The sequence below is a fragment of the Periplaneta americana genome, chromosome 12 (genome assembly GCF_040183065.1).
Source record: "Periplaneta americana isolate PAMFEO1 chromosome 12, P.americana_PAMFEO1_priV1, whole genome shotgun sequence".
Classification (NCBI taxonomy): domain Eukaryota; kingdom Metazoa; phylum Arthropoda; class Insecta; order Blattodea; family Blattidae; genus Periplaneta; species Periplaneta americana.
Window position 1 is genome coordinate 132,672,103 of NC_091128.1, and position 15,249 is coordinate 132,687,351.

General features: G+C 35.9%; 1 protein-coding gene across 1 annotated transcript; it reads left to right on the forward strand.

The window, feature by feature from the left end:
* The first annotated feature begins 933 nt into the window (after positions 1-933).
* On the forward strand, positions 934-12,241 carry LOC138710895 (uncharacterized). Its single transcript, XM_069842083.1, has 2 exons — positions 934-1,296; positions 3,404-12,241. Exons 1-2 carry the CDS (start codon positions 982-984, stop codon positions 4,058-4,060), a joined length of 972 nt encoding a protein of 323 aa, XP_069698184.1. The 5' UTR covers positions 934-981; the 3' UTR covers positions 4,061-12,241.
* Positions 12,242-15,249: the final 3,008 nt, after the last annotated feature.

The following is a 15,249-nucleotide window of genomic DNA, read 5'->3' on the forward strand; positions in this document are numbered from 1 at the left end:
CGAACACCAGTATACATTGGAGTTCAAAGATTCTGATTTATACTAATCGATAGTGATCGATAATTTGTTTGTGAAAGTGTGGCTTCTTTAGTTATTTCTTCTATATATAGATGGCGGAGATAAAAATCAGTGTAGCCAATGGTACATAAATATACCTGCATTATAGGATTCTATCCTTCCTTAATGACTACAAAGATTTGGCGGGAAACCGCTGATACTCCAATTATGAGATTAATTTATATTTAATCTACATTACCCAAGTCCACACCTGTGGAGTAACGGTCAGCGCGTCTGGCCACGAAACCAGGTGGCCCGGGTTCGATTTCCGGTCGGGGCAAGTTACATGGTTGAGGTTTTCCCTCAACCCAATATGAACAAATGCTGGGTAACTTTCGGTGCTGGACCCCGGACTCATTTCACCGGCATTATCACCTTCATCTCATTCAGACGCTAAATAACCAAAGATGTTGATAAAGCATCGTAAAATAACCTACTAAATTAAATTAATTACATTACTCAATCTACAGCAACACATTTTTACCCATCCCAATAACAGAGTCGCCTATTGAGAACTAGTGGAACTATTTCAAAGTTTGTCAATTTATATCTTTAGTTCTGAATTATTCCGTGGACAGAAAGTTTAGAAAATTGTGGGCCAGATATCTTTCAACGCCATTGGTATGAAGATCATTGAAATAAGGCCATGCTACATCAAAAGCACCGACGCGCAGTGTCCATACTTATAATTCCTTGTACGCTGGAGCATCCTTCTGTAGGCAGTTCCTTCTCAACCCAGTGACACAACTGATTTCTTTTACTCTTCATGATCAGTTTCAGCATCACCCCCTATTTCCAACACAGCTTCATTTCTTATTGTCCGTCCATTTCACACGCTTCATTATGTTCCTTAAAATCAAGGAGGTAATTTGACAAGAGTTGTAAGTACTTAAGGGTGTAGTTCTAGTACGAATTGCATTTCAGATGCCACTCAGAGATCTGGGGCTCAAGAAGCTCTGGAGCGCCGTGAGGGCGGGCAGCCGCAACGACTCGTGCGCTGGGGGAGGCAACAACGGAGGCGACAGGTGCGAAGAGGCCGGACTGGGCGGCGGGGGCGAGGACCAGGAGTCCCGCGGGGGTCCCCCTGTCTGCTCGCTGCCCCTGCTGCAGGTGTGGCCGAGTCAGGACTCGCCCAGAGGCGAAGCGGACGGTCAGAGCTTCGTGTTCCCCACGGAGGACGGAGCGGCGGCCAGTGGGGAGCACGGCCTGCAACATGATTCCGGCATCGACTCTGTGCAGGTGGGCCTACAAACGCAGCGATCGTCTAACTCGAGGCTTCGTAGAACACTACTTCAACATTTATGTTTACAAGGATATTGATTTGATTCCATGTTTCTGGTTGCCTGCCCACACATTTTCTTCTATTATTATGAATAGTCACATATAAAATTACTTGGTGATACAAAAAATACTTTATGCTCGACCATGCCGAAATGTAGTAATTATACACCTGGTAGCAGTCCTTTAATGCATGTCATTAAAGTACACCTATTCATTAAAGTACAGGTGTTCAGCCAATGACAACTTAGCTTACAGGTGTTCAGCCAATGACAAGTCAACTTTGTACCCTTATAAAACCGAAAGTATCGATTATTCTCCGATATACAATCGAAAGAGAATTAGTGAAAAAGTCACGGAGGCTGGAAATCCAATACTGTCGCAGAAGGTTATGTTCTGTTACTATAATAATTAGCGTTAATTGTAAATAATATTCAATTAAATTCAATTTGTCATCTCGTTTTTCAATGTCTAAATCAATTTCAAGGTTATATCAAGATTAATCTTTATTTTACTCTCTAGATTATATCAAGGTCAATGACATTTGTTTCTAGGAAAAAATCAATACTTTCGCGTCTGCGCACATCTCACAATTTACGAGATATTGCACAAGGTCAGTTCTGCTCCTCAGTCAGATAAGAATAACATGAATACTTATGAATAATTTCAAGTTAGAAATATGGTCGAGCATAAAAAGTCGTATGAAACTTGCCTATAATGGTAATTAAGACGCTCGTATGAATATTATGAAACTCGCTTGCGCTCGTTTCATAAACATCCATACTTGCGTCTTAATTACTATCATTATAGGCTCGTTGCATAATGTACTATTTCGAGATACAGTCAAACTTCTACTAATTATGTAATTACAGTAGAGGAGACAAGGCAAGACCTTTATCCTGTGCCGTGGCTATATGACCAATGAGTATGTAGGGCTAGGATAGGTTTAAAGGTCCGTTCACATCTAAGTAAGATATTGATTGTGTCAGACGCGTGTAGCATTGAAGACCACTATATTAATATTATTATTATTATTATTATTATTATTATTATTATTGTTATTATTATTGTTATTATCATTATAATTATTATAATTATTATAATATATGGCCTATATATATCGTCTTTAGTCTGTACGTGTCTGTGCGGCTACACTACGCTATATAATGAAGTCTTGGGGTGCTATTCGTAGACATTTCGCAGCACGCGCTAACATCGTACTAAGCTATCCCCGGCTATCCATTGGTTACTAGTACAGAATTCAAATCATATCCTATCGCTAACACTGGTTTATGAATACGAAAAACGCTGATCATCCACCGAAAGCCCGCGCTAAAAATGTCTATGAATACGGCCCTAAAACTCGCCTAGGTATACATAATGCACTAAATAACTTTGTCATGTCTGCCAATTTACAAGTCTAATGCGTTCAATGTCTCTAGATGAAAGGACGTTTGGTTTGAGTTTAACTTCCGTGTCGTTGGATTCATGTAATATTAACCATCATGAAACAAACTCTCTTTCTAATAGCTCATTCTTTACCATCTCGCACAGCTCACATGCCTACCCACTTCACTTTGCGTGATTCGGGTTCCACATACTGCGGATGGCAGGACTGTGGCCCATTTTCAAGTTGCACACCACTTTGGCGGGTCACGTTATGCATTATGTGTATCTGTAAATAGTTATGTCGTGTACCAGAGTGAGCGTTCATGTAAGTGTCCGTGTAAATGTAGCGTAGGGAATGGGTGAAAATGATGATGGCGAGGAAGAGAAAAGGGGAAACCCGGTGCTGGCACGTAGCCTACTCCTGTAGAATAGCACCAAGCGGTCCGCCAGGCTTAACGTCCCCATCCGACGGTCAAGTCACTATCGATAGTGACATGCCTTCTCTTCATATGCGCTGCGGAGAGATTTGGGATTTAACCCAGGCATATTGTGCATACAAAATTTCAAGACAAACTTTAAGTAAATGGCAGTTTTATAGACAGAAGTGTAGGGCTTCTTGCGAAGGAATCACACTGTAAGATATGCATACATTACTACTACTGGTGGCTGTTGCTTATAGGTCAGTCCGTCTCCAGGGGCGATCCAGTGCGCGGTGGTTGTGCAGCCACCTCCAATCCCCACGTCGTCCCCTTCACCCACTGCTGGGGCCGCGCGACGTCCCAGCAGCGCCCTCCTGCACCCCGACCACGCGCGCCTCCTGCGGGCGCCCAGCTCCCCCGACCAGGCGTCCATGGAGGACATGAACGAGTTCCCAGTGGTGGCGACATCGGGCTTCACGGCGTCCTGCTCGTCGTCCACGACGTCGTCCATGACGAGTGTCGCGGCGGCAGTGGCGTCCATCGGCTCCAGGACGTCGGACCCCTGGCTGCAGCAGGATCGGGACCGCCGGCGGAGCTCCACGATGACGGCGAGGTACTCCCTGCTCGACGCGCTGGACCTCGAGTACGCTCTGCTCAGGGCCGCGGCGAGGGGCAGCGTGGGTCCCTACAGCCTGTCGGAGTCCCTGCACAAACTGACGTTCACCCAGAGCCTCGCCTTCCCGGCGCTAGCTCGCGGGCTGGCCGGCAAGAGACGCCGCAGCAACCAGCCGCGGTCCAGCCCCATCGACCCGTCGGACACGGGACTCAATGCCTTCGCCAAGGTGATCACGGCACTAGTGCTCATGCTTGTCAGTGTTCTGGTGTTCGGAGTGGTGTACAAGTTCGTGCGGACGTGAGGGTTGCTTTTGTCCCCAATGCCGGGACACCACTCTGTGACTTCTGCGGACAATATCATCACCAACTACACTTCCACGTTTGGACGAAGAGGTCACGTCATCTCCTAGCGAGAGAACAGATTTCTGTGCATGATTTCCATTGCAATGCTCAACACTGTGGGGGCGTTACTTCGACTACTGGTGCCCGCCAGACTTGTTTGTTACACGAAACTATTGCAAGGAACTGATCGAGACTTTTGCTATTAACTAATGTAATATAATATTGACTCATAGAAACTATTTTACATATATACATATCTCGTGTGCAAGTTACTTATGTGCACTTAGTGATAACTTTGCGTGTTGTTTATCAAACTCAGGTCAGAATGAATATTTGTTCTTTACCTATGTAAGTCTTCACTATGAGCGAGAAACACCGCAAAACATCAAAGAGATAGGATCGAAGTTTGTTGACAAAGGATCTTACGCCATATTAAACACTCTGAGGTAATATGTTAGTAAATTATTCAACATATAAATTATAAATTGAATAAAAATTAAGATTAAATTTGTTTTGCACTCAACTTTTATATGAGAGTGAAGATACCTAATGAAATCACTTATATACGAAAATTAATGGAAATAGATGGAGAAATTCTCGAATTTGGCTTTCCACAAAAAATACAATTTTAATAAGTTTTTGGATTTCGATAGAATTTTCTAATCAAATGAGGATAAGGGAGGAAACACAATTAAAAAGTGTCGGCCACTGTGGAATAACGGTTATCTTGTTTGATCGTGAAAAGAGCGGGCCCGAATTCAAATCCTGGTTAGGACAAGTTACCTGGGTTTTAGCTCTTGCTAATGCTGGGTAATTTTCGGCGCTGAACCTTGGACTCATTTCGCTCATATTACCTTCATCTCACTCAGATGCTAGATAACCATCGCAGTTGATCATGCATCGTAAAATAAACCAATAAAAATTAATTAAAAAGTACGTGATCATGCATCTTTGCTGGGAAATTTGGGACTGTGGGAAAGAATCTCTGCGGACTCCAGGACAGTTGGTCACTTGGCTCATTCCACTGTCGCCGTTTCAGATATATTTTAAGGGCAATAAGAAAATGTTGGTGCCACATAAGGGGGAGAGATGTCGCAGACGTGACTAAACAACAGCTGGGAATTGTCGCCTAAGATTTTAGCCGTGATCGAGCCAATGTCGCTATCCTCACTAGACAAGGAAACCAATCCCTTGGAGTAAGCGAGTGAAGTTCGAGTAAACTCGTGCAGAAATTTCAAGGTCTAAGGCATATGTGAATAAGTTAATTTGAAAGAGTCGAAACTAAACCTAGATAATATAGGTCCGTGGCCCGTTTCTTATAGGACTCATTCCGACATTTCTCTTAACGCCTTAAGAAAACTAAAGGGAGGATGACTAAGTAAAAACATTGAAGGGGAAGGAAAGTCTTCCATAGAAATTAATACGGACAATTTAAGGAGATTATGCTTCAAGCCACAGAAAATTAAATAGGGGAAGGGAGTAAATTGACGAGATTAAGAATAAATCTAATTAATTGTTTCATTTGTAATAAGGAAATTATATTGTTTTCACTATTTCATTTATTTTAATGTTACCCTTGTAAAAATGCATATTTTGTCACTTCAAGCTCTATAATAGGCTAATTACTGTCCTCTATCAATTATTTGGAATAGTTCAATTCGTCATCTTACTCTCCATGTGAGGTAAGATTGCGTACCACTTCGTATTAGCAGTAGTCACATAAGTTTTTCCTAAACCTTCGATGCTTCAAGCCACAGAAATTTAAATACCTAAGTAAAGATAACATCAAGAATTACAAAAATAATGGATAGCGAAACAAGACTAACCTCTTCTTGAAATGCTGCAAAGGTGTAAGATTACAAAACATAATTTATGCTAAAATACAAAGAATATTTGCTTAAAATTAGTTACTTTCAATCCAATTATGAAGTCATAACATACTTATTATCTGCCTGACACCCATTACATTGATACATGAGGCCTCATAAATTAACAAAATCCAGTATTTCTAAGTTATAAAATTAAGAAAAATTTAAAAGCAGGTAGTTCTTATGAAAGTATTTCTTTTAACTGCCATTTAAATGTGTCACTTTACGTTTGGACTTTATTTAGAAAAGTATGATATGCAGACATTCATAAAACTATTTGATTTGGTGACATATCTCTCCATTTATGTTTTCAGTCACAATCTGTGTTACTGACCGTGCTTGCTTCAACATGTTATAAATTAATGTATTATTTATTGTAAAATTCAGGTGGCAAAATAAGATAGAGAAATTTAAAATAAATATATTTAAAAACTGTTCAAAGACATAATGTTTAAGGGTGTACGTGAACGACCACAAATATTATCAGAAAATGCAGGCTCTAAATTTCTAAAATTTTATAAGAAAATGAACTCACAAATGGACAAATATTACAAGGTACAACAACAAGATTTATTAGAACTTAAATATCTGATAAAAGTATAAATAAGGTTACTAATAATATTTTTCAAACCAGTTTTGCCAAAGTACGAAAAAAAATTCTGCAGTTACATCATTTGGTAACCATAATATTGTTATGGTCTCTTTGACATCTTTAATATTTTTCCTGCATGTAATAAACACTTATTTCTGAAAAGTAGACTACTCTAAGACATGTAGAGTTGTTTATATTAATACAATTAATTTTTTGTTTGTCCTATATAAAATATATTAAAATTTACATAATGTTTCGTGGCTTAATTTTTCTATTTTCAAAGAAATGGGCATTGTTGTATAGTCCATCTTTTGCATAAATGCATGTTAAATCAGTGTACAAAATTTCAGAATTCTCTAATGGTTGTGGGGTTATGAAATAATGTGTTAAAATTTATGAAATTTTGGAAAATTTAATTTAAAGTAAAAATTGAATTGTAAAACAAATATTACTTAATATTTTTTATACTTTTATCAGATATTTAAGTTCTAATAAGTCTTGTTGTGGTACCTTGTAATTTTTGTCCAATTGTGAGTTCATTTCCTTATAAAATTTTAGAAATTTAGAACCTGCATTTTCTGATAATATTTGTGGTCGTTCACGTACATATACCCTTAAGGCAATAAAATCACGCGAAAATAATTATTAAATTAGATGTTGATTTATAGTGTAATATTCAAGAAGAAAGACTAAAACAAAGACCAAACTCAATTATTATAAACATAATTTTGATGACCCAATTATTTATATTTTGTTTCTAGGTGCAAAATTTCCTTGGGTATCATGGAGAGTGTTATTAAAATTGAGATTTTCTGATAATGTTTAATTTTTAGCCTAATTAGGCTAGATTGAAATTTTATGTCGACACAGAAACAGAATGTTACTCCTAATGAGTACTACAATACAGGATGTTTATAAAATACAGCCTGAAAAGAACAGCACGTGGTAGAGGAGTTTTACAAATTCAGTATGAGACCATACCCTTCAACTTTAATTTTATCCTCCTAGTCAATTGAAGTACACTACGCTATAACAGGTTATTGTACACATATTAAAGCACTGTATCCTATGAATCACTACAAATGACTCCTAAATATTGGGAATGAATCATGTGATACAAAATTGAATACGAGTATGTTAACCAACATAAACATGCTTTGTCCCATTTGAATAAGGTACTAAACACGCAAGTTATGGGACAGACTGATGTATCCAATTTACATGACTAGATATTCTCTGTCATGTCTTGTTCCTTTTATCGATATTTTAGAAACACACTGTATAAATAACGATCTACAACAGGGAAATTGATAAAATAAAAACAGCTTTTTCTGGCATTTTACCTCAGAGAAATCTTTTTCCTGTCATTCCTAATTAACATATATATAAATTTTAATTTTCATATAAAAATCTAATACAAATTTGAAATGTTTATATTTGTTTACTTTTATTTTATATAAAGTGGTTTGTAAGTGTAAATTTTATGGAATAAATTTTTGTGCGGTGCGCAGTTGTGCTTCAACTACATCTAGAACATCTACAATATTCTAAAACTAGAAACTTCCCGTCAATTCTTAATTACGTGTGTGAATGCTTTAACAATTGTTACTTTGTTATTTATTAGTAAAAATGATGAGTGGATGGAAATTTCATTATTCTAATGGCATCGATTTTGAAGCAGGAGCTCATGTTGGTGTTGTTAAGAGAATGGTCAAATATCGTTGTCGATGTGACTGTATATGAACTAGGAGTACAAAAGGATGTTCTGTAAATGCTTCAGAGTTTTTCTTCCTACAGGCACGAAGCATTTGAGAGTGAGCAACTTTTTAGGATACGAGTCATTGTAAAAATAGTGGTACTGCGGTAATCTGCAATTGTGTTATGCCTTCTAATTGAATAAGATATAATAGTTTTAGGTGAAGACAAACCGGTTGTTTCGTAAAAAAAATCAAATTAAAATTATTTTAATCATTACGTTATCAAAATAAATAAAATGTTATTTAATAAAAACGAAACAATATGCATACCAAACGTACGTGATAATTTTGAACACAGTTTTCAACGCGATGCAAGATTTTGAACATGTTTCTCATGTCATAAATGTAGAATCAATCAAATTTTTTAGCTTGGCAACTCTATTGAGTTGTTATAACAGCTGCTTTCCAGGAATTTAATGGGACGTTTATGTGATTTTTAAAATTTCTACAATTTTCATAAAAAAATTATGAATTTTAAACTACACAAACACGCCTGTAATACTATCATCTTTACAAAATTTGGTACCATTAGGGCTAATATGGATTTGTAGTTATACTTTTTAAATATATTTTATATTGACGTCGCTAAAAATGCTCCTTGCGACAAAATTTTCAAACTTTTTGTTCATATTTGCTCTAAAGCTTGAAAATGATCATGGGAATAAACATTAATTAGCTTTTTGAGCTCACCTAAATGAAGAGCACTACCTGATCGCCATGCTTGGATCGAGCAAATCCTCGGCAAACTCGGATGGAGCACATCCTGCTCGAGAAACTATAATCGAGCACTACCTGCGTGCCGTACTCAAATCGAGCACACAATGCTCGACAAACTGGCCATACTCGTATACCATGCTCGAGAAACTCGAATCGAGCACTGCCTGCTCGTCATACTCGGACCGAGCACACCCTGCTCGAGAAATTCGAATCGAGTGCCCCATGCTCGAGAAACTCGGATCGAGCGCGCCATGCTCGAGAAACTCGAATCGAGTACCCCATACTCGAGAAACTCGAATCGAGCATCCCATGCTCGAGATACTCCGGTCGAGCGCACCGTGCTCGAGGGGCTCGGATCGAGCATGCCATGCAACACTTGTGCAACTTTTATCGCTTGCGCACGCAACGCGTAGACTTAGCTTCTAACCAGTGACATGGTGAACGGTAAGCATAACTAGCCGCGCCTGGAGCGAACTACGGTCGAGATGGGAAGTTGCCTATGGATTAAAACGGAGTTAGTCTGTATAGCCACAGGGAGCATTTTGCAATATTTTGAAATTTCTGTTTTCTCTATTATAATATATAAAAGTCGCATGACGTAGTGTAAAGTGTTCTTAAAGAAAAAATGGAAACATATTATGAAACTGAAAGGTTTAAATGTAAATAGAAACATAAAAACAAAAAAACGTACTTTTCTTAATTTTCTACCATTATTTCACCGATACATTGCCTTAACCGACATAATATGTGAAATAAATATCTACTCCAAGAACTTAAGTAAGGATATAAGGAATGAACCGTAAGTAATGACATTAATTTCAGGGAGTTGCTCTTTGAGATAATTCAAACAAAACAGTTTAATACCATTTTGCTCGTTTTTTCTTCCTTTTCGAGATAAAAATTGTTTTATATTAAACATTTCATAGTGTGTTTTGGGAAGGCCATTGATTTAATTCCCATTATGCTAAGTCAATTTAAGAGAGTAGTGCATTATGATAATAAATGATTGAAATAATTCTAGTTTTGTCCTTTAAATATGAAGAAATTTGGTACGAACAAATATAACTTTCCGCTCTTAAAAGGAATTTTAAAATGTTACATTTTGTTCGAAACAAATTTCTGCATATTTAAGGGACAAAACTAATATTCTTTCAGTCATTTATTAACATAATAAGTATACTGATATTTTAAATTGACTTAGTATTTTTGCAATTAAATCTCGCAAAGGAAGCAAATACGGACAACAGTGTATTAAATATTTGTTCAAAATATCTAAAGAAAACCTTAAATTAAAGACATTACTTACGTTTCACCCTATATAATAGCACCATGAGGCACATAGCAAATCAAAAGCAATTGAAACAAGACGAGATACCTCGAAAATAAATCAACTAACGGAAACAACCAAAATGAGATCTTTCCTTAAAGTTAAGATATCTAAATTAATTTAATTGAAATCTAAGAATAAGTTATGTAAGGAATTCGTTTTCTTCTAGCAATTCTTAATAAGATAATCTTTAAAACATATTATTATAAAAGTTCTTCAGTAATTAGGTATGTTGAAAATATTTTTTCCTTGGATAAGTCTTCTGCCACTCACAAATCTGTTACTGTCCATTCTTAATAAACATACGATCAATTTCTGCCACTGTACTGGAAATATGTATGCAATTAATTTCAGATCAAATCATGTACAATAATATTGCAATCCGTATTTAATAAATTGATTTCTTTCCTTATTGTATGACCATCCTAAAAATATCTACAAAATTTCGGATAATAACTTAACTACCGGTTTGTCTTTTTATTCTGAAAACCTTGGCAGAACACTGGAATCTATTTTTAAAATGCTTCAAAAGTAGGATATGATACTCCTTAAGGCCTACTTTCTAAGCGATACAATAACTGTTATAATGTATCATTATAACTTCTTTATATTTTAATACATAAGGATATATATTATATTTTAATCAAAAATAGCTTCCAGGTAATCTGTTAAATACTTACGCCTTCAGAGTTATCCTTCATAAGCGGCACACAATTTATTACGATGTAGTTGTCCAAGAAATGTATATTTGCACAGGATTAACCCAGCAATTTCGTAAATAAACTTAACGGTATTTCTGTTAAAGTGACCTACATTATGTCAAAGCAAGGAGTTGTACTTTTATGCTGTTCAGAAACTTTTACGAGGGACAGATAAATGAGTTACAACGCTACAACGCATGTTATTTTGTCCAGGAAATGTAAAGAACGAAACGGAAATGTGTTTCAGTGTCACGTAATGTAATTTCCTTTTCGTTCTTAAATCATTGTATTTACAGTCTTCTGATTTCATTTTATATATCTCTTCTGTACAGTTTTCGAAATGGAGGGAAAGAATTTTGAGCCAAATCATAATTTTAGTTATTACATATCATCGCATGCATTGTTGTCTTCCTTTTAAAACGCAACACACACGTATCATGTCGACTTGATAAATGTACGTTATTTTAAACTCTAATGCATAGAATATTGCAGTGCGAAGGTTTTATTCGTGTATAGGGATGCCCAAGTTTTCATCATATCTTTGAAATGTGTGATGTGGAGCATTTTTGTACTTACTTGATTTATAATATCCTCGATATAGAATTTGATGAGTGACATGTATGTATATAAACTTGATATGTTTATGAACTTGTTATTTTATTACATGTAGTAGAGTCAGTAACATTGTAGACCAGGAACATTGTGAAACCCTTATGCATTGTGTTTCAGAATGTATTGTATTTATAATATAATTATTATCATGTCAGCTAGATACTACTCATCCGCAAGTAAACACTCCACTCTGTTTACTGAGAGAGCTAAATTACTTACTTACAAATAGCTTTTAGGGAACTCGGAGATTCATTGGCGCCATCACGTAAGTCCGCCATCGGTTCCTATCCTGAGCAAACTTAATCCAGTCCCCAGCATCATATTCCACCTCCTCTTTTTCCTTTCTTATCTTGAACACTTCCAGTTTCACGAAATTTATTAAACCAAGTTAGGAAATGTAGTAAGACCTGGAACTCAAACATCTGAGAGTTACTCTTGTTAATGGTCTCCTGACAGTGCGAGCAGAATCGGTATGAACATGCATGCATACATACATACATACATACATACATACATACATACATACATACATACATACATATTTCACTATTTCATTACTACTACTACTACTACTACTATTACTACTACTACTACTACTACTACTACTATTATTATTATTATTATTATTATCATTATTATTATAATTATTACTACTACTATTATTATTATTATTTTTATTATTCTCAATAATTGTCTTATTTTTTTGTACTTTGTACGTCTCATTTATTTTGACCTGCTGTTCACATTTTGTTATGCTTTTTCCTTTCTTTCTGTATGTTATATATTATGTATGATTTCTACTTACTTCTTTACATTATATTATTATTATTATTATTATTATTATTATTATTTTCTTATTCAGTTTTTTCTGTAAAATTGTAGTGTAATTTTTAAATTTGTAGCGTTTTTTGTAAAGCAGTTTTACTCCTGGTTGAATGATAGAGAAAGCCGTATGGCCTTACTCTGCCAGGTTCAATAAACCATTATTATTATTATTATTATTATTATTATTATTATTATAAAACACACACTCTGTCTCTCTCTCACCTTTTCTCTCTCCCCCTCCCTCTCTCCTTCTCCCTCTCCCTCTCCCTCTATCCCTTTCCCACTCTCCCGCTCTCTCTCCCTCCCCTTCTCTCACCCTCTCTCTCCCCCTCCCCCTATCACTCACCTTCTCTCTTCCCTCCCCCTCTTTCTCTTCCCCCTTCCTATCTCCCCCTCTCCCTCCCCCTCGCCCTCTCCCGCTCTCTCTCCCTCCCTCCCTCTCTCTAACTCTCCCTCTTCCTCTCCCTCTCTCCCTCTCTCTCCCCCTCTCTCCCTCTCCCTCTCTCCCTCTCTCTCTCTCCCTCTCTCCCTCTCTCTCTCTCTCCGCATATGATCCATATATCTTATCAATCATAAATGAACACTCGTTCAGGACTAGAATAATATTATTTGGCTTATTATTTTCCTTTTCACCTTTCCTTTCGTAGGAAGCCGTATACAATCATTTACAAACACGTATATTTAGTATTTACTCGCCACTCAGGATATCCCGTTAGTTAGGACTCTCCTGCACCCGAAATGTCCATCAAGGCCAATCTAATCTTCCACTGGAGTTCCGCCGTGCTCAAGTTTTACAGACAATCTGTAATTTAACATATTAGCACTCAAGCAACGTCTAAATACAACATTCTGTCACTCGTAATGATCTTGTCCTAGTTCTGTTGCATTACTCGTACTCTTCCGGCTTGGAATCATTTTTCTTTTTTCATTATTGGTGCATGAAAAATGTCAGTTTTGTCGACTTTAGAGTGTAGGGCGTTATCATCGTTGCAACGGAATTTCTTCAGTCGATTCCAAAAAAAGATTCCTATAACCTTTTTCATAGCGTTTTACGCATGTAAGTAAAATTGTATTTTAGATGATGAAATTATTTTAACCTGGATAAATTGACGTACAGGTCAATTTTCTGTTCATAGTTACTAATGAAAAGAGTGAACAGGTTTGTACTCTTGAAAAAATGTGAATTCTTACATATATATATAATTATGTTCATAAAGTGCCATAATTATATTATGAATAAAACAATAGCTTAAGTCTGCAAAGTTATTGACTCTACCACTTATTGGGATATCGGTTTTAACACATCCTCGTATTTCCTGTCTTATCAAAACTTACGAACAGAATCATAAAAATTAAATTGGATAGAGGCAATGTGATTAAATATTGAAAGGTGAAGAAGATTTTCATAAATGTGTATAGAAATCGGTATCTACTTTTCATCTGGTTTATTTCCATTTTAGGTTAAACGTATTAGGTCAGTTACATACCTGATAAAATACGAAGGTTGAAGTATTTTACATGACAAGTAGTCATGCAATGACATTGACATTTTTAGATAAAATTCTCTGGATTCCTACACTGCAGAAAATTACATATTTCACATCAGGACTTAAATTCCCTGTCTTTATGTACTTTACTTTCTAAATATTGACAAGTATTAGCCTAATAAAATAAATTCTAAAGAATGAGAAGGTGTGATTACAAAAGAATTATTGTAATTGTAACACATTTTTCTTTCAAAATGTATTTCGAACACAAATATGTTAGTAAAAAATAAACAAATAATTACATTAAGATAAGAGTCATATTTCTTCCCAAATCGAATACAGGAATTAATGTATTTCAAGAATACAGCGGAAATCAATCAAAGTTACATTTCTCTTAAGGGGAGAGGATGGTATTTTTTGGTGAAAAATGAGTATATGATATGTGTGGAATGCATAGCATAACATTTTGTGGGTATTTGTGCCCTTATCGGATGTTGAGTCGCCATTTTTAAACTTCATGCGTTATGGATTTTTAAATCACTCGCCCACTTTTATTGTTGTTTCCGGTAAATTAAATTTTCAAAAAAAAAAAAATTTTTTTTCTTTAAAATATCCTTTGATATGTGTGGAATGCATTGCATAACATTTTGTGGGTATTTGTGCCCTTATCGGATGTTGAGACGTCATTTTTAAACTTCCTGCGCTATGGATTTTTAAATCACACACCCGCTTTTATCGGTTTCCAGTAACTTCATTTTTTTTGCTACATTGCCAGACAAGAGACATGTATGAAATTTAGAACACACATTCTTTAGACTATTAGGAAACTTTTCTCTGTAACAGAATTTTGTTAATTGATTTCATTTTAAGGATACGTCCGTTTTGTTTGCAAAAAAGGAAATCAGAAATTTGTTATTAAATTTTAATTGTTTATTTTACAAACGTAAGGACTAATATCAAAATTCTGTTACAGACAGTTTGTAGAACATGCTTTTGCAAATATATTGCAAAAAACGGTTTGAATCTACCTTTAAAAACGGTTTAGATATATTGGGTTTAGTACAATCCTGCATTGGGTATATTCTTTTTTTCAAATTCGGGCCCCCAAATAATTTTTTTTTTCAAAATATTTTTATTTGGTTGAGTTGCAACAGCTATGAGCTCTCAACATACAAAAATTAATATTTCACTCCAAATCGGAAAAAAGTAAAAAAAATACCATCCTCGCCCCTTAAGAATAATGTCATCATCTAATTCAGTATA